This window comes from Pecten maximus, chromosome 7 (genome assembly GCF_902652985.1).
Source record: "Pecten maximus chromosome 7, xPecMax1.1, whole genome shotgun sequence".
NCBI classification, from domain to species: Eukaryota; Metazoa; Mollusca; class Bivalvia; order Pectinida; family Pectinidae; genus Pecten; species Pecten maximus.
Genome location: NC_047021.1, coordinates 19985901 through 20012716, shown reverse-complemented (window position 1 = coordinate 20012716; position 26816 = coordinate 19985901). Strand labels below are relative to the sequence as shown.

Below are 26816 nucleotides of genomic sequence, written 5' to 3'. Positions count from 1 at the left end.
TTTTAACATGACAGTTCGACAAAGGTTCTCAGGTAGCTAATTTTAACATGCAAGTTCCACAAATGTTCCCAGGTAGCTAATTTTTATATATTTCGTTTCCACAAGGGTTCCTTAGTAGGATATTTTAACATGTAACATTCTGCACAATTTGCAAATGTTTCTCACTATTCTGTACTCAAACTATTGTCAGCTTCAAAATATCTTCCTGTGGTCAGTTTAGACAGATGAAATTGGTCGGAATACCCCTGGCCGATATGATATAAGACCACCTAACTAAAGACTCACTGAATCATGTAATTTATGTGAAGTACTGTGTAAATACACAAGTGTGTATGTTGTTAAATATCAAATATTTGTTATACCCCCGCAACGAAGTTAGGCGGGTATACTGGAATCAAGTTTTCCGTCCCACCGTCCGTCTGTCTGTCTGTAGACACATTTTGTCCGGACAACTCCTCCTAAACCAATGGGCCGATTCCAATGTGTAGATGTGCATGCCACTTTCTTTTTCTCAAAATTATGGTTGCTATGGCAACTGGTATCTATAAACAGGTTTTCCGATAAGAACCATAACTTTAAGTTTGTCCGGACAACTCCTCCTAAACCGAAGAGCCGATTTCAATGTGTAGATGTGCATGCCACTTTCTTTTTCTCAAAATTATGGTTGCTATTGCAACTGGTATCTATAAACAGGTTTTCCGATAAGAACCATAACTTTAAGTTTGTCCGGACAACTCCTCCTAAACCGAAGGGCCGATTTCAATGAAACTTAACACAAATACAGAGGACCATGTGTAGATGTGCATGCCACTTTCTTTTTCTCAAAATTATGGTTGCTATGGCAACTGGTCACTATAAACTGGTTTTCCCATCAGAACCATAACTTTAAGAATGTCCGGACAACTCCTCCTAAACCGAAGGGCTGATTTCAATGAAACTTCACACAAATATAGAGGACCATGTGTAGATGTGCATTCCATTTTCTTTCTCTCAAAATTATGGTTGCTATGGCAACTGGTCACTATAAACAGGTTTTCCGATAAGAACCATAACTTTAAGATTGTCCGGACAACTCCTCCTAAACCGAAGGGCCGATTTCAATGAAACTTCACACAAATATAGAGGACCATGTGTAGATGTGCATGTCGCTGTCTTTTTCTCAAAATTATGGTTGCTATGGCAAGTGGTCACTATATTACTGGGTTATCTTAGTTAGCCTCTAATTAACAGTTCTAATTCACCATTGACTCGTGCAGATTGCGGGGGTATTAGTCAGCCATCCTGGCGACAGTTCTAGTTAACATTTATAAATTCATACATATGAGTTCCATAAGAACATATGAAGATACTTTAAATTTAAGTTTTATAAAAAGCACCTTATGCAATCAAACTTTGTGTCTTTAAAACTTCAGAATTTGTTTAAAAAGAGCTACAAATCTCTTATATGAGAACAGCGTATTGGTATTCCAGAAATTGGTGTCAAGCTTAATAATTAAAACACAGTTTCAACTTCAGTGGTTTAAATCATGTGTGTAAGGTTTGTCAAATATCAGCTTTTCATCAAACTAACTAAGTGTATATGAAAAAAATGGTGTGTCTGAATTAACAACTGATGTTGAAAACCAAACATAAAGGTCACAGCTAGTGGTTGAAAGTTAAAAGCCATGTTTTCCCAATATTTTTCATGTGTGCAGCCATCAAATGTCTTCTGAAGTATTCAGTTTATATTTCACTGCCATTCTACATATGTATGGGTATGATGTTTTCTCAGATTCCACTCCGGACATTAATGACGCTGTGGAGAAGTACGAGAAACTCCTGTGTCACTTGTTCGATCACGCCATACAGGTCATACAAAGGTCATTACAAACTTTTCCTGACAACATCACAATCAAAACTGACGGACGAAGATTTCTCTTCAATTACTCAAAGATGACCCAGATCACGTAAGTTTTATGTTTTGAAGATCTCACTTGGAAAAATAATAATACTTTAAGGATTGACTTGTTTCAATCTGTAATTGTGTAGAAGTGACAAAGTAGTATGTACAGTTTCATTATTACCAATACCAGTACAACCATGTTACAATCAGTACTCTCTTAACAGTGTTGGTAATCTAAATCAGGTGTCTGTCCATCCCTCTATCTGTCCGTCCGTCCATCTGGGAAGAGCATAGGTTATTAAAGTAAATCTTTGACTTACATGTTTAGTTTAAACTGGAAACAAGATCATCTTTCTCATGCTCTTTCGTATCAATAGACTGAGGGTACATCTGTTACATGTCCAGTTGTTTACCTGTTTATTGTTTGTTCTATCTAGATAATTTACACATTTATTTTCTCTTTCTAATGATGTGTATACCTGGCTTTGCGTGTCTTTTAATTATCTCTCAGTGTCATGATTTCATTCCTAATATATATATTTAGCGTTCATGACTTACCTCTGAGCTAAGAACCAAGTCTTGACTTTAATAGGCTAAAGAAGAAGGTATGGATTCAGCAACGTGATGCATCTCCGGAGGGGGATTCAGATGGAGAGTTGACCGAGGACACATCATCTCCTGTCAGTGTACAGGATCTCACTACACCACAGACCTTCCTCAAGGTCAAATCAGATGACAGTAACACCAAGGGTATACTCAAACACATTGGTGTAGCAGGTGATCTAGCTGGTCCAGAAAAGAAAGTTCATTTTCCTGATGAAGAATCCGAGGATTCTGATTCTTCTACAGATGAAGAAGATGAAGAGATTGACAATGATTGTGCCATTGGTGGAGAAGCAGTTAGAGAAAAACTAAGAAATAAAGTGAGTCGAGTAGATGTGTGTTACGGAGATGAACCCATCTTGGTTGTGCAGAAGACAGAGTTATTGAGCCCAGATGGTTTCTCTGCGGGTAAAGATTCTGATGGAGTGTTGAGTAATGGAGAAAACGATATAATGGATGATGATGATGTCTTTGAGACATGTGATAAACCTGGTGATGATGAACAACAAATTGGTGTAGATTTGACAGGTAGGAATCATGATGAAGCTGCTGGTCCAGAAAACAGCCGGAGTAGTGAGACAAACACAGACAATACTAGAGCTGTACTACAGGGTAAGATGTGTGAGGGAGACAGTGGTAGTACGGAGTCTCCCATCCTCACCGAGGCTCCAGACAATACTAGAGCTGTACTACAGGGTAAGGTGTGTGAGGGAGACAGTGGTAGTACGGAGTCTCCCATCCTCACCGAGGCTCCAGACAATACTAGAGCTGTACTACAGGGTAAGATGTGTGAGGGAGACAGTGGTAGTACAGAGTCTCCCATCCTCACAGAGGCTCCAGACAAAGGTGTCGGGGATGTCTCACCGCCAGCAAGTTCATCACCATCCCATCGCGTCAGTCTACAGTCCTACAGTGAATCAGATATCCCGTTCCTCATCAAAGTCATGTACCTAACTGTGAGTATACAACACAAATCTCTTACTGTTTTTAGGGAGGAGGAGGAGGGGGGGGGGGGGGGGGGGATTAAATACTTCATTCCAAGTACTACTGTATGACAGGAAACGTTTGTTGTGTGTATATAAACTTTTGCTGTTTTTCTGGTTGCTACACCAAATATTGCTGTATGTATTATTGTCATATGATGGTTACATGGGCTAATTACCACGAAATAATTTTAAAGTTCAAAACCAGGAAAGAAGTTGCACACAACCATCTTATGTTATACAGTATTGGAAAATGATGTACCATAACATGTACATAGATCTATGCTTTTCTGTTCATTATTCAAATTACCAGTACAAGACAAAACTAAACAGAAAATGTTTCCATGTAATTTAAGAGAAAAGTGTACCTGCAGATTGGCCTAAATGTAAATTACCCTGATATAAGAAAGCTTCAATTTTGAATCTTAAATATGCTTATATAATGTAGCTCATGTTAATTTACCTTAACATTCTTTAGTAGTTCTACAGTTCTGTAGGAAGTTTTAAACTGATTATTGCTGCAGATTAATTTTATGTTATAAGGTAAGTTAATGAAGATGTGAGGTTTGTACAGAGATAACCCTGTTATTTTAGGTAAGTTAATGATGATGTGTATTTTGTACAGAGATAACCCTGTTATTTTAGGTAAGTTAATAAAGATGTGTATTTTGTACAGAAATAACCCTGTAATTTTAGGTAAGTTAATGAAGATGTGTATTTTAGATTGTAAATTACCTGAGCGGCCTGGTTTTGGGAGATCAAGATTCCTTTGCCCTAGATATTCTGGATCACCCACTGCCATTTCTCACAGAGAAAAGCGGTGCCTTACCAAAGATCCTTGAATTTGTGACAAAACAGTTTGAGAAAAGCAAAACTCTGATGGATGTGGATCCAACATTTCTCATCAGTCTTATTGACGCTGTCAGATACAAGTGAGTGACTGGAAAATTATTCTGTTTTTGTTGTTAATTAGTGGTCAATTGAATACGTGACATTTACCATGTACAGTGTCGATATATAAAGTATAAAATAAGGCATTACCCTATACATTGTTGTATACAGTAGAGAATTAGACATTTACCCTATACAGTGTTGTATACAGTAGAGAATTAGACATTTACCCTATACAGTGTAGTATACAGTAGAGAATTAGACATTTAAATTACCCCATACATTGTTGTATACAGTAGAGAATTAGACATTTACCCCATACATTGTTGTATACAGTAGAGAATTAGATATTTACCCAATACATTGTAGTATACAGTAGAGAATTAGACATTTACCCTATACATTGTTGTATACAGTAGAGAATTAGACATTTACCCCATACATTGTTGTATACAGTAGAGAATTAGATATTTACCCAATACAGTGTAGTATACAGTAGAGAATTAGATATTTACCCCATACATTGTAGTATACAGTAGAGAATTAGACATTTACCCTATACAGTGTAGTATACAGTAGAGAATTAGACATTTACCCTATACATTGTTGTATACAGTAGAGAATTAGACATTTACCCCATACATTGTTGTATACAGTAGAGAATTAGATATTTACCCAATACAGTGTAGTATACAGTAGAGAATTAGATATTTACCCCATACATTGTAGTATACAGTAGAGAATTAGACATTTACCCTATACAGTGTAGTATACAGTAGAGAATTAGACATTTACCCTATATAGTGTAGTATACAGTAGAGAATTAGACATTTACCCTATACATTGTTGTATACAGTAGAGAATTAGATATTTACCCAATACAGTGTTGTATACAGTAGAGAATTAGATATTTACCCAATACAGTGTTGTATACAGTAGAGAATTAGATATTTACCCAATACAGTGTTGTATACAGTAGAGAATTAGACATTTACCCTATACATTGTTGTATACAGTAGAGAATTAGACATTTACCCCATATAGTGTAGTATACAGTAGAGAATTAGACATTTACCCTATACATTGTTGTATACAGTAGAGAATTAGACATTTACCCCATATAGTGTAGTATACAGTAGAGAATTAGATATTTACCCCATACATTGTTGTATACAGTAGATAATTAGACATTTACCCTATACAGTGTAGTATACAGTAGAGAATTAGACATTTACCCTATACAGTGTAGTGTACAGTAGATAATTAGATATTTACCCTATACTGTGTTGTATACAGTAGAGAATTAGATATTTACCCTATATAGTGTTGTATACAGTAGAGAATTAGACATTTACCCTAGGCTATATAGTGTAGTATACAGTAGAGAATTAGACATTTACCCTATATAGTGTAGTATACAGTAGAGAATTAGACATTTACCCTATACATTGTTGTATACAGTAGAGAATTAGATATTTACCCTATACAGTGTAGTATACAGTAGAGAATTAGACATTTACCCTATACAGTGTTGTATACAGTAGAGAATTAGACATTTACCCAATACAGTGTTGTATACAGTAGAGAATTAGATATTTACCCTATACTGTGTTGTATACAATAAAGAATTAGATATTTACCCCATATAGTGTAGTATACAGTAGAGAATTAGACATTTACCCCATACAGTGTTGTATACAGTAGAGAATTAGACATTTACCCCATATAGTGTAGTATACAGTAGAGAATTAGATATTTACCCTATACAGTGTTGTATACAGTAGAGAATTAGACATTTACCCAATACAGTGTTGTATACAGTAGAGAATTAGACATTTACCCCATATAGTGTAGTATGCAGTAGAGAATTAGATATTTACCCTATACAGTGTTGTATACAGTAGAGAATTAGACATTTACCCTATACAGTGTTGTATACAGTAGAGAATTAGACATTTACCCAATACAGTGTTGTATACAGTAGAGAATTAGATATTTACCCTATACTGTGTTGTTTACAGTAGAGAATTAGATATTTACCTTATACAGTGTAGTGTACAGTAGAGAATTAGATATTTACCCTATACAGTGTTGTATACAGTAGAGAATTAGACATTTACCCCATACAGTGTAGTATACAGTAGAGAATTAGACATTTACCCTATACAGTGATGTATACAGTAGATAATTAGACATTTACCCTATACAGTGTAGTATATAGTAGCTAGAGAATTAGACATTTACCCCATACAGTGTTGTATACAGTAGAGAATTAGACATTTACCCTATACATTGTTGTATACAGTAGATAATTAGACATTTACCCTATATAGTGTAGTATACAGTAGAGAATTAGACATTTACCCTATACAGTGTTGTATACAGTAGATAATTAGACATTTACCCTATATAGTGTAGTATACAGTAGAGAATTAGACATTTACCCCATACAGTGTTGTATACAGTAGAGAATTAGACATTTACCCTATACATTGTTGTATACAGTAGATAATTAGACATTTACCCTATACAGTGTAGTATACAGTAGAGAATTAGATATTTACCCCATACATTGTTGTATACAGTAGAGAATTAGATATTTACCTTATACAGTGTAGTATACAGTAGAGAATTAGATATTTACCCCATACATTGTTGTATACAGTAGAGAATTAGACATTTACCCTATACATTGTTGTATACAGTAGAGAATTAGACATTTACCCTATACATTGTTGTATACAGTAGAGAATTAGACATTTACCCCATACAGTGTTGTATACAGTAGAGAATTAGACATTTACCCCATACAGTGTTGTATACAGTAGAGAATTAGACATTTACCCTATACATTGTTGTATACAGTAGAGAATTAGACATTTACCCTATACAGTGTTGTATACAGTAGAGAATTAGACATTTACCCAATACAGTGTAGTATACAGTAGAGAATTAGACATTTACCCTATATAGTGTAGTATACAGTAGAGAATTAGATATTTACCCCATACAGTGTTGTATACAGTAGAGAATTAGACATTTACCCTATATAGTGTAGTATACAGTAGAGAATTAGACATTTACCCTATACAGTGTTGTATACAGTAGAGAATTAGATATTTACCCCATACAGTGTTGTATACAGTAGAGAATTAGACATTTACCCCATATAGTGTAGTATATAATCTCTCCTTCTACTTTATCTAAAGGTCTCTATTGTTTGATCTGTATAAGAAGAGTATGCTGGAGGTGTGTGGTGATCTGACAGAGGCCCATTCACCAGAGGTCACAGCCTTGGCCTTGGCTACACTTATCATGGTTGTCAAGGACACAAATACCTTCTCTACTGTGACAGGTGAGTTCAGCGTGACACACATGAAGTTTGTAAGTAGGCTGTTGTTAGCTGAAATATGATAAAATTTGTTCTGTTCTGATTTCCCTGACAATGTTCATTTTCTTTTCAGATCCAACCTCCCACAGCCAAATGGATACAATTCTAACAGCAGCGGAACCCAAACTCCAACACTTCCCAGAATTTACCCAGCTACAATCGGTTTTGTGCAATGATTGAAAAGTTATAACAGACATGTTGCCTATAATCTTGTGTTGTGATCCCACAGTCCATCGAAGTATAGTTACCATGGAGATTTATATTTGTGATAAGAGTTCCAGGTTTAGGTGTTGCCTTAGATATCCTGTACTCCACCGGTGTTATCTACCTTTGGTGGATAAACAGGCTTTCATACCCGCATTAGAAATGTTGTTCTTCCCAGATCTGATGAGTTTAGTCTTTCATACTAACAGTGGGATCTTTTAATCAAGGTATATGGTACAATGAACCATAACTGTTTCCTTCTATTCCGTAAGATGTTTGACTTTTCAGACATGATATTATTCTGTGTAATGGTTTTAAAGATGAATTCTTCAGCTTCTTCAGCAAGGATTTTTGGAATTCCAGGAGTGACACGTTTTTAAATTAGAAGGTCGTTCTAAAATCACTATAGTGTAAATAAATATGAAATAAGCTTAAAACATTGAAATGAAAGAATATTATACACAGATCTCAGTTAAACTAAATCATGTGCAATTTAATGTATCAGTATTAGTCATTTTATAGTGTATTGTCCTTATAAACACACTAAAAACATACAGCATCAGTGCACAATATGTGTCAATCAAACCTTGTTATATTGCCACCATTTGTCAGTCAAAACTCGTTATGCTGCCACAATTTGTACAGTAAAACCTTGTTATACTGCCACCATTTGTCAGTCAAAACTTGTTATATTGCCACCATTTGTCAGTAAAACCTTGTTATACTGGCACCATTTTTACAGTAAAACCGTGTTATGCTGGCACCACTTGTACAGTAAAACCTTGTTATACTGCCAGAATTTGTCAGTAAAACCTTGTTATACTGCCAGAATTTGTACAGTAAAACCTTGTTATACTGCCACTATTTGTACAGTAAAACCTTGTTATACTGCCACTATTGTACAGTAAAACCTTGTTATACTGTTACCATTTGTCCAGTAAAACCTTGTTATACTGCAACCATTTGTCCAGTAAAACCTTGTTATATTGCAACCATTTGACAAACTTTGTTATACTGTCACCATTTGTCCAGTAAAACCTTCTTACACTGTCACCATTTAGCCAGTAAAACCTTGTTACGCTGCTACTAATTCCCCAGTAAAAGTGATGACGCTAGCAATTTGCAACATGAAATGTTGACGCTATGCTATTTTGAGTAATGTCATTGCAATGGCAATCTGTCTTTCCCTACCCTGTGTAAGATTCAGTTATCCCACGAAGCATGTGAGAATGTTGTCCTCTCATGCATGTGTCATTAGAGAAGAGAGGTAGTATGCAACAGGCCTCCAAGAATGTTGTTGAGGGAGGTAGCTACCAGCTACTACATTGAGACCCTGAAGTGACCTCAAATTCACCTTGGCTGATTAAGGAATGATACATCCAGCAAATATTAAACAAAAAATACCCCCAAAAAAAAAAAGAAAAGAAAATATTGGCAATAACTGAAAAATATTATGGTTGGCAAGGATATCCAGGCTTTAGTGTAAGTACATGTACTATTAACTGTTTTCGTTTTTGTGGTCCAAACAGTTGACTGGTCTAGAGTTGATCATTTATGAAATAAAGAGGGACCTGTTGATTTTATGTTGTTTTCAGACAAGCCTTGACAAAGACTTTTAAGGCTTGTATATTTACATCTGCTGGTCTGTAAAGATATCTAGGATAGAAATATCAGGCCTCTGGCACATACAGTTGGAGCCATATTACGACTCTAGTCAGATTTGGTACACATCTTTTAACTCTTGTTACAGATACACAGACTATATAATGATATATTTTGAGTGATTTGGGAATCAAAATATCCCTTTTTCACACAATTATGAATTTATACTAACAGCAAAATGGAAATAAATCCTGTGATGCTAGTATGACCGACTGCCGTTTTCGGCAAACAAACTTCACTATTTACAATCAATATAAAAGTTGTATCTAAAAGAGGACTTCTTCTATTTTCTACTGATATAGAAATTACATAAAACCATTATTAAGTATAAATATTACCTTAGAAATTCAGACTTCCATTTACTGTACATTTCAGTAAAGGCTACACAGCTTCTAAACTATGTTGTCTATTGAATTATAAAACAATGTATACATTCTAGACCACTTACTGCATCTAATGGTATGGATATTATAGTCCACATTAAAATAGTTATTGAGTTATTTTTTTTTTTGAATATAAAACAAACACAACCTCTTAAACTATCTTTAGCTTAGAAAGTCTCCTGTACCATATGGTCACCATGGGGGACAGACCCTTCCCTTCAGTCAGGGGTTATGGGCCCAGCATGGCACCTTTACCTATACAGCTGACAGCCTTATCCTGTTATCTATATATATGTTATATTCATTTACATAACATAATTAAGACTATTTCTATCTGTCATACTAGCTTCAAGAATGTTAATGTATTGTGGCATACAGTAGACTGAAAACAAAAATCTATAATACCTCAACAAAGCCAGAAATAATTACACCTCTCTACATCCATTTATGACTAAATAATGCCTCATTAATTAATCTAAAAAATCCTTCAATTATCCTTCCTTCAACAGCCATCAACTACATTGTCTATTTGAAATTAAAATTGAGGTCAACTATTTTTAAACCTGCTTGAAGTTGTAGAGGATCATGGGATGCCTATGATACACTCTCTTATTGCAGCAATATTGTGGCATATCCTTGTTATTCAATGCAGCACCATTTCTGCACACAGATTTTGAAAGAAAAGATTCTGACATGAAATCTACAATATTGCACCAAAGAACGACTTTCAAAATATTGATGCCGCTATAGTGTCAGAAAAGCTGCCTGTTTGAAACGTGTAGCCGCTGTATTGCTGCACACTTAAGATTTCTATAAGGCATATTTCTGAAATATTACAATCAAAAACAAAGGTACCAGATTTCCCCTATAAACAAACTCGCCCATTGACTTATTTAATCCAACTCAGAGATGTAGAAGACGTGTTATCTTTGTACATTTAAAAGTATTTTTTTGAATATTTAATTTAAAACTCTGTCTCTTGTGAAATGTATTATTTAGTTATTGTAATTTTTGTTTAAACAATCATTATCTTAGTTGTAATTTATGAAAACAGTCCTATGTTATAAATATTTTAATTGTAATTGTTGTTGAAACAATCCAGTGCTATAAATCTACGTTGTTATTTATTTCTAAACAATCTTTTTGTATAAATATGTTTATGTGGGAAAATAACGCAATGGTATAAATATCACAATTGTTATTTATATCAAATTAACCTGTGTTAAAAATATCATAATTGTTCTTTATATTTCATTGGTAACAATCTGATGTGAAGTATTATTACTTAAGAAAAAAACCCGTGAGATTAACATGTTACATTTGTAATATCAATTGATATTTAGACACTTCCCTTGACCCAAATACTACACGTTTTGTTTTGTATTGTACGTATAACGTCCTATCAACAGCTATGGTCATTTATGGATGGTAAAACAAGTAGATCCTGAAGTGGATGTACATATACATAAAATGTCAAAAATAACCCCACCTAACCACAGTCTGAGATTTATTTGAGATTTTTCTTTCAGATGATGTTTAGTGTTTTGTTCATTAAATCTTATGAATAAAATACCATTAAAAGCATAGCAAGTAGGTAATACAATGAGTTGTGTAAGTGTTATTTTTATATGTAAAATTGTCCCAATTAAAGCTGTTTATCACATGTCTTATGAGTAAAATATTGGCACAATTCATTGTGAATATCACTTAGCTGTAAAGATATTGGCACAATTCAGTGTGAATATCACTTAGCTGTAAAGATATTGGCACAATTCAGTGTGTATATCACTTAGCTGTAAAGATATTGGCACAATTTAGTGTGAATATTGCCCAGCAGTAAATCTATCGGCACAATTCAGTGTGAATATTGCCCAGTAGTAAATCTATCGGCACGATTCAGTGTGAATATTGCCCAGTAGTAAATCTATCGGCACAATTCAGTGTGAATATTGCCCAGTAGTAAATCTATCGGCACAATTCAGTGTGAATATTGCCCAGTAGTAAATCTATCGGCACGATTCATTGTGAATATTGCCTAGTAGTAAATCTATCGGCATGATTCAGTGTGAATATTGCCCAGTAGTAAATCTATCGGCACGATTCATTGTGAATATTGCCCAGTAGTAAATCTATCGGCGCGATTCAGTGTGAATATTGCCTAGTAGTAAATCTATCGGCGCGATTTAGTGTGAATATTTCCCAGTAGTAAATCTATCGGCACGATTCATTGTGAATATTGCCCAGTAGTAAATCTATCGGCGCGATTCAGTGTGAATATTGCCTAGTAGTAAATCTATCGGCGCGATTTAGTGTGAATATTGCCCAGTAGTAAATCTATCGGCGCGATTCAGTGTGAATATTGCCCAGTAGTAAATCTATCGGCGCGATTCAGTGTGAATATTGCCCAGTAGTAAATCTATCGGCGCGATTCAGTGTGAATATTGCCCAGTAGTAAATCTATCGGCGCGATTCAGTGTGAATATTGCCCAGTAGTAAATCTATCGGCGCGATTCAGTGTGAATATTGCCCAGTAGTAAATCTATCGGCGCGATTCAGTGTGAATATTGCCCAGTAGTAAATCTATCGGCACGATTCAGTGTGAACCACTAAGTCTTGAGTTAGCTAGCACTTAAAGATTTGTTATACCAAACTATATCTAATTTAAATGATACTATAAGCAAAACCTTGGGCTTTATTTAACATACAGACCAAGGATACTGTGTATGAGGACGATATATGTTTGGCTGCTTCAATTAAGGCCTATAGTGTTTGTATGCTCCATTTAAACTGTCACGCTATAATAAAATAAGGAATTCAGAATACGATGTAGATAATATTTCAGATTATGCCAAGTCATAATTTAAAGATATCTTTACAGTGTAATATACAGTAAAACCTTGTTACCTCGAACCATGATAACTTGAAGACCCTGCTTAACTCTGAAGTAAAATTCAGATCTGACAGTTAAAGTTATATAGAATTTATACTCTCTTACTTGGAACTCTCTGGTGTCTCAAAGTTTATTATGACCCCACTGACGAGATAACAAGGTTTGACTGTACCAGTACTGTTACAATAGTACCATTTTAAATATAATTTTGCATATCGGAACTTAAGGAAAAATAATATGGTTTAAATAACTAGGTTATAGAATTACACATTGGTATTTCAATCTTTCATTTTATTTCATACTTTTCAGTACATCAGGACTTTGGGATGTACTAGTTAGTAAATGTCTTTATAACTAATAGAATGATATGCTTTTGGCAGCCACCTTTCTGGTTTAAATTGTTTCTTTATTAACTGATGCCTTTTGACACGTATGTCGGTTTTAACAGGTGTACGAGTTACAGAGGGTTTTATGTAGACAGATTCCACCACTCCATGTAGTCACAGTGCTATCCCACCTAACTGCCTCTCACCAAGTTTTACATATTGGTATGTTAATTGTTAATACCAATTATATTTATTGTGATAATTACCATGTTGTTAGTACCAAGTTACTGTGTTACATGTAAACAATGATTTGTTTATTTAGCTCGTAGATAGTATTATAAATGCATTGTGTTCTCACTAAAAGTGCACATCACCAATGGGAGATAACTCTATCCCAAGTAGATGCACCCAGTGACATCCAGTCTGGAAATATCAATGTGTTTGTTATTGTATTCACACTTTGTTCCATCACTATATGGCGACAATAAAAGTGCACATCACCCATGGGAGATAACTCTATCCCAAGTAGATGGAAATATCATTGTTTCATTTCAAGGTCAAGGTCATACAAATGCATGATCAGTTGGCAATTGTTTAATTATTTTTCCACTGCAAAGTCAAGGTCACAAAATGGTACTACATTGTGCTCCAATCCAATTTCTAGGTTATAATTTATATAATTATAAGTTTATGAATTTGACGACATACACCTTCAGCCCATTGGTAGTAATAGCTGGAGGTCTACAGGATTCCCTTATTCATTTTGTAAGGTCATTCAGAAGTCAGCCTCAATGTTGAAACCTTTATGAGAGACAGAAATATTGACATGTGAAGGCATGTTATGTTTGTTCTTAGCGAGGCTGTTACGTTAGTGGGAATATTGTTGTTAATGATGAAAATATACAATGTACATCTTTTCAAATGAAATAAGTTCACGTTAATTTAGGTGCTTAATTTGGGAAATATTGATTTTAAAACAGTGATATACATTGTGTAATGCATGTTCCTCAGGTCTGATCTTGTAGCCTGTGTAATGCCCTCAGGTCTGATCTTGTAGTCTGTAACTTTTGTTACTTTGAAGGATATCTTAATACTGTGAAAATTGAAATCAAAAGAAGAATGGGCAGTAAATGCAAGAAATTCTAAAGATAATTGTTAAGTTTTTACACAAAACATTACATATTTCAAATTTTTTTCTAAATCGAAATATTCATTATACACTGTAGCATGATTTGTGATTCATTTTAAAACCAGGGACTAGTCAGAGAACTTGCTGACCCAGAAAGGATGTTCTTTAGGACTAGTCCAACCCAAATGGGGTATCTGAGTGTAAATTTGAACTGATTGCCCGGTTATTTATTCATCCCAAAATGTCTGTTTGATAAATTATTTATTGGTAATGTTATAGATACTTTGTTTATACTGTGTGGTATACTTGCTTTTAACATTATGTGATGCTTATTTACATGAAAACTTGATTCAATATTGTTATAATGTGAAATAAATGAAGTCAATTAATTCAGTGCAATGTCTTCTTGTCTACATGGTTTCTATCTCCAGTGACAAACCAGTACAGATTCCACACCACCCTCAGGACTTTGTTGTGACTACATCAGTAATGGTGATATCGTACATTGTGTTTGGATTCCCAATTGTTATCTACAATTTGGTTTGTTTGTTTTTGTTTAACATCCTATTAACAGCCAGGGTCATTTAAGGACGTGCCAGGTTTTGGAGGTGGAGGAAAGCCGGAGTACCCGGAGAAAAACCACCGGCCTACAGTCAGTACCTGGCAACTGCCCCACGTAGGTTTCGAACTCGCAACCCAGAGGTGGAGGGCTAGTGATGAAAGTGATAAAAGTTTCTTATATCTGCAATGTAGGAATACAATGATAAACTAGGAAAACAGGTGTTTAAAAAGGAACTCAGGTTCTATGACTGCAGATACAAATTGCTGAAGGTTGTGTCAATATAAATTGCACTTTAACAACAAATCTAACACAGTAGGCTGAAATTTAAGCCAATTTATTTCATAAATATTCGAACATATTACACAAAGATAGTAAATGCAGCACTAAGCTTAAATCTGTCAAGCTAACGAAGGCTCCTATCACCGGGAACATGTCTATAGTACCGGTATTAATAAATAATATCATCATTACTATTATCTATGATAAAGTTTCCTGATTTTTATTAGTATGTGTGATCCTGTAGGAGTTGGGTCATCAGTATGTGTGATCCTGTAGGAGTTGGGTCATCGGTATGTGTGATCCTGTATGAGTTGGGTCATCGGTATGTGTGATCCTGTATGAGTTGGGTCATCAGTATGTGTGATCCTGTAGGAGTTGGGTCATCAGTATGTGTGATCCTGTTGGAGTTGGGTCATCAGTATGTGTTATCCTGTAGGAGTTGGGTAATCAGTATGTGTGATCCTGTAGGAGTTGGGTCATCAGTATGTGTGATCCTGTAGGAGTTGGGTCATCAGTATGTGTGATCCTGTAGGAGTTGGGTCATCAGTATGTGTGATCCTGTAGGAGTTGGGTCATCAGTATGTGTGATCCTGTAGGAGTTGGGTCATCAGTATGTGTGATCCTGTAGGAGTTGGGTCATCAGTATGTGTGATCCTGTAGGAGTTATCAGTATTGGTTATTATTTTTATCTCACTTGGTAGTTTGTTTTGATCCTCACAATAGTTTATTTTGATCCTCACAATAGTTTGTTTTGATCCTCACAATAGTTTGTTTTGAACCTCACAATAGTTTGTTTGGAACCTCACAATAGTTTGTTTGGAACCTCACAATAGCCAGTGTCACATGACTCCAGACTTTTAAGTGTGATCTCACTGAAATATCACAATTCAGACATGAAAGCTTGGTGATCCATGGCATTCACATTACCTGTTTTATGACACCATCACTTAAAAGAAAGCAGTTATCCTAAGTAATATATAGTTATTTGTACAGGGCTAATATTTCAGTTTTCCCAGCAGAAACTATCAGCAGATATTTAATTTTGCGCAAAACCACGCCTTGTAAAAATCTTCTAAACTTTTGTATATATTAATATCCACTGGATATTTACATTTAATGACCACAAATAGAGGGAGATTAAATCCTATGCTAATATAAAAAAAACTATACAGTATTTGCAGTGGGGCAGACATTATTTCAGTCAAATGTCCTGACAGCAGAAGATATCACAAAAAAATTGCAGACTCTACAACTGGGCTCTACTGATCAGTCACATCGTACAATGGGATTAAATCAACAAGTCTTCCATACCCCAAACCTATACTATACAGGTAAATGACAGCTAATTGAGGACAATTACTGATATCACTATTTTGGACGGTATCCCAAAATAAATGTTTTCATATCAGTGTAAATACAAATTCATGTAATTGTATATTGCATGCATTCTTCATAAGATGGCGGAGGATTGATTGTGTTATAGGAAGGCGGTGGGACGTCCCCTTGTTCTGTAGGGGGTGGGACGTCCCTTGGTTCAGTGGGCAGCTGCATGTTTTCTGTTTGGTCAGAGAGTAGCTGACTATCTGTCCCGTCGGGGGCCTGTGGAATGATTGTGTGGTATGAGGGTGGAGGACTGCTGATTTGGTCAGTAGATGGTGCAATGTCCGAGATATTATCTGGAAATATAGCGACAAATTGAAATAAAATAACATGCATAAAATATAAGTTATCTTCTATCCATTCTCTAAGTGATATACCATCCTGAAGCAACAATCCTTTTTACCTTTCAGAATTTGTTGATGAACTATAATACTCATAACAGATTGAATCTAAATGTTTCACTACTGATGTTTCTCTTCTTGATTAGTCCATTAAATACACAATACCAATCAAAACCAGATAAAATTCAGCCAATAACTACTGTCATTAACAAATAGCATTTTTAAGTAAAAGTTGCTAGGTGGATGAATGGAAACCTTAATTGACCCATGTTCAAAGTCATAAGGGCAGATAACTAAAGCCGCACCATGACTCTTTAGGCCACCATGAGCTGGATTATTAATTATTTAATTATTATTTCTTGAAACCTGATTCTGGATGGTAATGGTTTATACGCTATTATGGTAGGTAATGCGATAGATATGGAGGAATCTTATTGAATGACAAATTCGGAAAATACATTGACAAATAGTCAAGAGAAACTCACCTTCATCTATGGGTGTTGAACGACCAATGACACCTAAGGATGGGGATCTCCCTATGGTGGTCTGTGGTGGGCGTAGAAAGGAGGACGAGAAGTCTGTGAAGAGAAAAGGCTGTGAATTGGACTCTTCTCTTGGGAAGGAGGCACTGGAATCCATCAGTATTCGGTTAGCTCTATTCATCCTCATATTTCGGATATCGGAAAGTCTGGAGCGTCGAATGTTTCCTCTAGTTCTACGACGTTTTGCTCTGACACAGCTTATCACTATACATATGAGAAACAAGCTCCCAAGACAACTCAGGACAATTGCTACACAGGCTGCCACAGTCAGACTCGTCTCTATAACAAAACATTAGGCATTTATCATTTCAGAAAATAATTATACTGCTAATAATAAAAACAATTTGCCAAAACTCAGTGTATTATACATGTATGTGATGCAGTTATGTTTTATGTTAATATCAAATATGACAAAACAAAAATTATAATACTTATCTATCTCAAATACAACAAATACATGTCAAGATTAAGTTTTTATATAGGCCTTTTTTGGTTTATAACTGTAATACAATATCAATATATTTGCTGAAAAGTGGGTCAGAAGGAAATGCACACAAAATAACTTTTAGAGAACAAAACAATATGGTGTTAAGGAAAGAAGGAACTCCGACTAATGTTTAGAGAACAAAACAATATGGTGTTAAGGAAAGAAGGAACTCCGACTAATGTTTAGAGAACAAAACAATATGGTGTTAAGGAAAGAAGGAACTCCCTCTAATGATTAGAGAACAAAACAATATGGTGTTAAGGAAAGAAGGAACTCCGACTAATGTTTAGAGAACAAAACAATATGGTGTTAAGGAAAGAAGGAACTCCGACTAATGTTTAGAGAACAAAACAATATGGTGTTAAGGAAAGAAGGAACTCCCTCTAATGTTTAGAGAACAAAACAATATGGTGTTAAGGAAAGAAGGAACTCCCTCTAATGTTTAGAGAACAAAACAATATGGTGTTAAGGAAGGAAGGAACTTCCAGTAGCTTTAAAAGAATGAAACAATATGGTGTTAAGGAAAGAAGGAACTCCCTCTAATGTTTAGAGAACAAAACAATATGGTGTTAAGGAAGGAAGGAACTTCCAGTAACTTTTAGAGAACAAAACAATATGGTGTTAAGGAAAGAAGGAACTCCGACTAATGTTTAGAGAACAAAACAATATGGTGTTAAGGAAGGAAGGAACTTCCAGTAACTTTTAGAGAACAAAACAATATGGTGTTAAGGAAAGAAGGAACTCCCTCTAATGTTTAGAGAACAAAACAATATGGTGTTAAGGAAAGAAGGAACCCCCGCTAACTTTTAGAAAACAAAACAATATGGTGTTAAGGAAGGAAGGAACTTCCAGTAGCTTTAAGAGAATGAAACAATATGGTGTTAAGGACGGAAGGAACTCCGACTAATGTTTAGAGAACAAAACAACAGGCGCAGAGGGCCTGCATCGCTCACCTGGATATTTTGTTTTGCTATCTTTCTCCTATTGGGGCCCCCTTTCTCCTGCCCAAAGAGTGCCACATTCTTCATTTATGACATAAGCTCACTGGTCTTCAGGCCAGGGAGCTAATAATGATCCAGACCAAATTTCATCAAAATCCATTCAGGCCTCCAGGACTATAGTAGGGATTCAACAGATTTACCTCAATTTCCCCTAATGGGCTCCCCTCCCCTCTGGCCCAAAGGGAGCCACTCCCTCTGTTTATAAAAATTTAGATCTCCTTTGCGCAATAATGCTCCAGACCAAATTTCATCAAAATTTATTCAGGCGTTCAGGACTAGTAGGGATTTAAAGGATTTACCTCAATTTCCTTTATTTTGCCCCATCCCTCCGGGCCCAGGTGAGCCACATCCTCTGTTTATACAACATAAGATCCCCTTTGCCCAATAATGATCAAGACCAAATATCAACAAAATCCATTTAGGCACTCTGGAGTCGGGATTTAAATGATTTACCTCTATTTTCCATGTTGGGCCCCTCCTCTCTAGCCCAAAGGGAGCCTCACCCTCTGTTTATACAATATTAGATCTCCTTTTCCCATTAACACTCCACACAAAATTTAATCTAAATCTATTCTGTTGTTCAGGCAGGTAGGGATTTAAATGATTTACCTCAATTTCGTCAATTGGGCCCCCCGCCCCCTCTTCTCTGGCCCCTGGGGAGCAACACCCTATGTTTGTACACATTAGAGCCCCTTTGCCAAATAATGCTCCAGACCAAATATCAAGCCCCATCACTCCGACCCAAGGGGAGCCATACCCTTTATATACAACATTAGATTTCCTTTGCCAAATAATAAATGATTCAGACCAAATTTCATTAAAATCCATTCAGGTGTTCATGACAAGTAGGGATTTAAAGGATTTAAATCAATTTCCCTTATTAGGCCACACCCCTCTAGCTCAAGGGGAGCCACAGCTAATACAGCATTAGATTTCCTTTGCGCAATAAATCTCCAGACCAAATTTCATCAAAATCCATTTAAACGTTCAAGACTAGTAGGGATTTAAAGGAAATGTTAAGAGATGCTGGACGCACGGAAGACGGACGACGTACGCTGCGCCATGGTGAGCTAAAAACAAACAATATGGAGTTAAGGAAGACCAATGAAGCATACCACACTGAACTACTAACCTGTCACTCTACCACAGGGCTAAAAAAAACATACTTGCTATAGCGGTGACTTCCATTGTGAATTTCCCTTGTTTTTGCCAAGATGCTGTAAGTAGGCTGATCCATGCTTGGCCGTGCCATCCACTGCACCATTGGTTAATAGGCATGCGGTCTTTACAGCTGTATTCCTATGGCAGAGTAATATAAAGACATGTGTCAGAACAATACTTCTCTTTATAACGTAAAGACATGTGTCACAACATCACTTCTCTTTATAACGTAAAGACATGTGTCACAACATCACTTCTCTTAATAATATAAAGACATGTGACACAACATCACTTCTCTTTATAACGTAAAGACATGTGTCACAACATCACTTCTCTTTATAACGTAAAGACATGTGTCACAACACCACTTCTCTTTATAATATAAAGACATGTGTCACAACATCACTTCTCTTTATAACGTAAAGACATGTGTCACAACATCACTTCTCTTAATAATATAAAGACATGTGACACAACATCACTTCTCTTTATAACGTAAAGACATGTGTCACAACATCACTTCTCTTTATAACGTAAAGACATGTGTCACAACACCACTTCTCTTTATAATATAAAGACATGTGTCACAACATCACTTCTCTTTATAATATAAAGACATGTGTCACAACATCACTTCTCTTTATAATATAAAGACATGTGTCACAACATCACTTCTCTTTATAATATAAAGACATGTGTCACAACACCACTTCTCTTTATAATATAAAGACATGTGTCACAGCACTTCTCTTTATGATATAAAGACATGTGTCACAGCACCACTACTCTTTATGATATAAAGACATGTGTCACAACATCACTTCTTTTTATAACGTAAAGACATGTGTCACAACATCACTTCTCTTTATAATGTAAAGACATGTGTCACAACATCACCTCTCTTTATAACGTAAAGACATGTGTCACAACACCACTTCTCTTTATAATATAAAGACATGTGTCACAGCACTTCTCTTTATTAAATATAGACATGTGTCACAACATCACTTCTCTTTATGATATAAAGACATGTGTCACAGCACCACTTCTCTTTATGATATAAAGACATGTGTCACAACACCACTTCTCTTTATAATATAAAGACATGTGTCACAACATCACTTCTCTTTATAACGTAAAGACATGTGTCACAACAATACTTCTCTTTATAATATAAAGACATGTGTCACAACATCACTTCTCTTTATAACGTAAAGACATGTGTCACAACATCACTACTCTTTTTAACGTAAAGACATGTGTCACAACATCACTTCTCTTTATAACGTAAAGACATGTGTCACAACATCACTTCTCTTTATAATATAAAGACATGTGTCACAACATCACTTCTCTTTATAATATAAAGACATGTGTCACAACATCACTACTCTTTTTAACGTAAAGACATGTGTCACAACATCACTTCTCTTTATAATATAAAGACATGTGTCACAACATCACTTCTCTTTATAATATAAAGACATGTGTCACAACATCACTACTCTTTATAATATAAAGACATGTGTCACAACATCACTTCTCTTTATAATATAAAGACATGTGTCACAACATCACTTCTCTTTATAATATAAAGACATGTGTCACAACATCACTTCTCTTTATAATATAAAGACATGTGTCACAACATCACTTCTCTTTATAATATATATAATGTATTATACACTAATTGAGTATCAATGTAAATCTCTACAAATTAAACAGGAATGAGGTTCCTTATCGGTATTATTGGTTTGTTTATATGCTGTATTACATAACAAAGTGTTGACTTCCACTTACACTTGACCTATATATTTTTTGTAGCACATGTTTCACACTTTAAAACAAGTAAAAACAAGAGATTCCAGAGGGATCTTGACACCGAAAGTTGAAAGATCTTTGTTGGTTCTATGTAAGACTGATCTTTTCTCATCTTTCCTCTTTTCCTTTTATTTACATGAAAGAAATTAGTTGTAATCTGAAAAAAAAATCAACTGATTTTTCTAAGAAATAATAACATACATCAATATAATGTTGGCCATTTTGTTTTTCTAGACTGACTCAAAATTGACTTTGCACAACTATATTGACCAAGGAAAACTTACTTATTAATCTTTAGAAAATATCTTTCCGCTGTACTTCTCAAGAAAGAGCAATAAGAAACTCCAACAGTTAAAATCTAAGATTGCTGCCTGTTAGCCATTTTGTTTTCTGATCAGTTTCAAAATTGAACAGGTACAACTACACACCGAGAAGAACCAATACATGAAGTTTCAGAAATATTCTTCCAGTATCTGATAAATTCTGTATCTTACCATGTACCTAGTCGACATCTTAGGAAAAGTGCAAATCGTTATTTCACAATTCATTTAGCAGACTAAATGTTCGTAAATTCATGCAGCTTTCTTATGAGAAGCCAAAAATATTTTGATGATCTCATGGACACTTACGATGTAGATATTAACGTGTCACTCTCTGTCAACTTTTAATAAACAGCTGAAAAAAGTACTGTTTTAAGCAATTTGTTGCTACGTTGCTATGTTGTTATTGTTTTTCTATCTTCATAACAATATTGTTATTTTTTTTATTTATTATTATAATCATTAATGTACATGCTATCGATTCCATTATTGGGCCTTAGGGTCTGTTGAATTGAAATAAAAAGGAAGGAAGGGAAAAAAACAAAGAATATCACCCCTCATGTAGGAGATTTCTCAGTCACATCCTCAAGGTTGAGGAACATTATTTTTTCTACTATCATGCGCTTTTATTTATCCAGTTTTAAACAATATATTGCAATACAAAGCAATTTTGATGTGCCATGATTTGTCAACCGTGACATTGCATTGCTTACACAATTCATTGTATTGTAATGTGAGGTCACTGTTGCCAGCACATGCTCTGTCCTACCCTAGGGTTTGACAGAAAAATCACAGTCTAGCTTATATAGCTAGAGGACAACAGTTTAACTAGGAGATGAATCTGTGAATGAAGGGAGATTGTATGATCATGCAGAGGTTTGGAAAGTGTTACCAGAATTTAAGTGAGTCACTAATTCTTACCCTGGTGTCGTACACATAGTTAAAGTACATCCATGCAGACTCAGAGAATCGAACTTTGATTCCACAGTCCTCGATGTCATAAACCAAAAATCGGAAGCAAATTTTGTATTCAGTCATAACATTGTATGGGTTTTCTGCGAGGAAGCTTAGCTTACAGCTGGCTCCGGTTCCCTGTCCTTCCCATTGGATTTGGTAACTCTCATGCTGGGTTAGCTTCCGAGTAACAGTTTCACAGCTTTCTTTCAAACGTACTGTAGAAGTATTAAAAAAATTGGTTATATAACTGCAGTGATATTTATGGTTTTATATATATTTGACAACTTCTTGAAAGGAAAGGGGAGATTGAACAAGTTCAAGCTTCATCAAAATACTGTTATAGACCTCATTTTGACAGACTAATACCTGGAAACTATATATTAGAAATAAATGTATATTAAGCTGCTCAATCTCTCTTCTGGATTAATTGAAATTTTAATTTTCGTAGCATCTATACATATATAAATCACAGTATTCTGGTACAATTTAACCATGAGCCTTGCTGTGGACATGTAGCTTGTTACTGCTATGTATTTTTCGCATGTTTTGCCAAAATTAACAAACAGCCAAATTACATGTCAATGGCATGGCTCTTGGTTAGGCAGAGAAACAAGTTATAGGATTGTAAAATATCACTGAATTTGTTATTGAAATGACACTTAGATATTAAATATTAGACAACTTTTGCTACAGCAACTTCAGTTCATCTATAGGAAAAGAAGGTAGTACTTAATGGCTAAAATGAAAATCTATGGGCTTGGACTCCTCTGGTGCAGAGACCTTTCGGAATTATGCATCTCCCGGAAAATTTGAAATCTAGTATACCCTATGGTATATTCTGATTTTAAAAATGGGGAAATTTTAGAATGAATATGTACTATCATTTTTTTTCCAACTGGGATAATAAATATGCTGAGTTTACAACTTGGTCTGCATCTTTCATTCTACTATTGAGTATTCTTTCAGTTCAGTTATAAACTTATAATGGGAAGTTTTTGATAACAGCAAACTAGCTGTGGCTTGGCAGTTAGAGCAGGCCATAGGCGACATGGCTGAGACAATCAGGGGAGTTTTAGGAGCCTCTCTCTCAGCTCCGACCAAGTCTCAAATTAATGTCAATGTCTTGATATAGATTAATATACAATATATATATAATGTACATGTATATATAAATCTCAAAAATGGAAACTTTCTTCTTGGCTAGTAGGTTTTTAATGTCAAATAATATTATAGCGGCTGTCTTCCTTTGCTGAAATGAAACTAGTTTGATGACGTCATAAATGTAATGCCGTTATACTATATCATTTAACAGAAAATCCAATTCTAACGAGGTGAAAATACTAAATTATACCCATATTTATATTTGCATCTCCTCTTCTTTAGCTAAGTAGACTCTGACTGCGTTAAAATTAGCGTAAAGCAGTGAAAAGGGGCTCAGCACATGAATAAGCGCTGGAATCGGTAACATAATCATGACGTCGTATCTTTGTGACGTTACCGGAACGTCAACTAGACGATGGTATTATTATTTTACACTATATAAAAGGTAGACAAAAGAAATGCTATTTGAAACACATCCTCCAAAAATGCTATTTACCAGGTTAATAGTCAAAAGTGCTATTTACCCGGAATTAACGCATTCATATTTTCGCTGATTTTTTTGCTTTGTTCATTCTGATTGGACAATGCATTTGTCATATCCCTTCGGATCATCTAGAGCTAACGCCATCCCTTGTGTTAGGATAAAGTCAGAAAACTTGTTTGAAAACGTAAGCGTCCGAGATGAAACAGAAACAGTTTGTTTACTAAAATTGTTCGAGTGAATGCTACAGGAACAATCTGGATGAAGAAGCGTTGGAGAGGATTGTTTCTAAAAACAACGACAACGCTAACACACAACAAGTAATGCCTTTTTTGTTGATTTTGAATTTACATTAAAATTTGATCATTGAAACAGACTTTGCTTTTATTACTAGTCTTGAACAAAATGGAATAATTTAAATGTGGGTATAATAAAACAGTTATTGTATGGGTATTTCTGGAAATAGGACGTTTATTGTCCCCCTTGACATTAAATATTTCCCTCTGCAAATGTCTTGGGGGACAATAAAAGTGCTATTTGCCTTACACCCATACAATAACTGTTTACTATTTTCAAAGGACTGATCTACGCAATTTTAGCGTTTTCTCCCGTTACCTGATGACCTTTCCAAAAATCTAATGTCAAGTGAGTGTTTTGTCAAAAACTAAGCTGAAGACTGCGGAAATAAGCAGATATATTAACTTCTCCAAGAGGTAAGCTAACAACAAATGGCTGAAGCGTACAGTTCCTATAGAACAATCGACCACGTCACTAACTATATCTGTGTCAATACCCGCTGTGACCACCATAGTTAATGCGAGACGGAAATTGTGGAGTGTGAATCTATAAATTAATTGAAATTCTTTTAATTTTGTTAATAACACTGGTGTCTTCATGTAGATTCACTGGAACTATCTATTATCTTAGCAGTTCAACGGCTACTGTAGTTACAACGTCGCAACACATCACGACTTTTATTTTCTTCGTACGGTATTTCAACAATTTGTTTGATGTAAATATATGCATTGAACAGTGGTTTTATTTTCATATAGTGATGAGTTCATACCATCATAAACAAAATAAAACCACTGTTCAATGCATATATTTACATCAAACAAATTGTTGAAATACCGTACGAAGAAAATATGTTATGGACTCATAACTTCCAAGTGAGCTTGGTAAAGTTATATAGTGGGGCTGCAGTGTAAATGTAAATATCACTCATTCGAATAGGTGATATCACTTAATGAAGCGAATAGGTGATATCACCAATTCGAATAGGTGATATCACTTATAAAATCTCATAAGTGATATCACCTATTCATATAGGTGATATCACTCATTCGAATAGGTGATATCACTTAATGAAACGAATAGGTGATATCACTAATTCGAATAGGTGATATCACTTATAAAATCTCATAAGTGATATCACCTATTCATATCACCTATTCATATAGGTGATATCACTCATTCGAATAGGTGATATCACTTAATAAGTGATAGGGCCTATCACCTATTCGAATGGGTGATATCACCTATTCGTTTCATTAAGTGATATCACCTATTCGAATGAGTGATATCACTGATTGAATAGGTGATATCACCAAATGGGAATAATTAAATAGTAAAACGGCGCCCCATAGTGAATACATTACTGTTACAGTCCCAACTTACTAACTGACAGCAGTGTGACGTCAGACCTTGGTTGACGTGTACGGTAACTCCGTGCGGGAGAGGCCAGATGTTCAAGAAACATAACCTCCATTATCACCATCAGAACTTTCAGGGATGCTCCCATCACAGGATGATAGCTCCCTCAGAAACATGGTCCGTCTACTCCTCCATCATAGAAGACAAGCAGCTGGTGAAACAAGAAGGGACACAACTCGATTTCATCCTCTGTGGTAACTTCAGACTTCATTTTAAGCCTATCCTTGTTATCTACAACAACCAAATCAGTGTTCCGGAACTAAAAATATGGCAAATGTTGTCATGGATGATAATTAATCAAATCACCACTTTGACCCACAGGAAAC

General features: G+C 35.2%; 2 protein-coding genes across 4 annotated transcripts in view; one reads left to right on the top strand and one right to left on the bottom strand.

Annotated features, from left to right (window-relative positions):
• Positions 1-14733, top strand: part of LOC117331838 — a 28861-nt gene extending 14128 nt beyond the window's left edge. The window contains exons 10-15 of one of the 2 annotated variants that reach the window (XR_004533661.1): positions 1772-1946; positions 2475-3441; positions 4192-4400; positions 7569-7714; positions 7824-14226; positions 14259-14733. Coding sequence is in view for 1 of the 2 variants with exons in the window: in XM_033890764.1 (XP_033746655.1) it covers positions 1772-1946; positions 2475-3441; positions 4192-4400; positions 7569-7714; positions 7824-7930 (1604 nt within the window). In the remaining variant the exon portion in view is untranslated. Of the gene's footprint in view, positions 1-1771; positions 1947-2474; positions 3442-4191; positions 4401-7568; positions 7715-7823 lie in introns of both variants that reach the window. The other variant, XM_033890764.1, reaches the window with a different exon arrangement.
• Positions 14734-15224: 491 nt separating this feature from the next.
• On the bottom strand, positions 15225-26816 carry LOC117331837. 2 transcript variants are annotated; one of them, XR_004533660.1, is made up of 6 exons: positions 26455-26816; positions 23160-23410; positions 20103-20235; positions 17392-17727; positions 15965-16861; positions 15225-15898 (listed from the first exon to the last, which is right to left on the bottom strand). XR_004533660.1 is itself a non-coding variant. In XM_033890763.1 (5 exons), exons 1-5 carry the CDS (start codon positions 26576-26578, stop codon positions 16608-16610), a joined length of 1098 nt encoding a protein of 365 aa, XP_033746654.1. In that variant the 5' UTR covers positions 26579-26816; the 3' UTR covers positions 15225-16607. The 2 variants fall into 2 exon arrangements, 1 of the variants encoding a protein (XP_033746654.1); XM_033890763.1 differs by having other exon boundaries at positions 15225-16861.

What these genes read in the sequence shown, in the direction of transcription:
- LOC117331837 (XM_033890763.1), bottom strand. Translation starts at nt 26,578, where the DNA reads ATGGGAGCATCCCTGAAAGTTCTGATGGTGATAATGGAGGTTATGTTT. An exon ending in ACTATGTGTACGACACCAGG is followed by an intron (nt 20,236 to 23,159) that starts GTAAGAATTAGT and finishes ACTCTGCCATAG; the next exon opens with GAATACAGCTGTAAAGACCG. An exon ending in TTCAACACCCATAGATGAAG is followed by an intron (nt 16,862 to 17,391) that starts GTGAGTTTCTCT and finishes CTATATTTCCAG; the next exon opens with ATAATATCTCGGACATTGCA.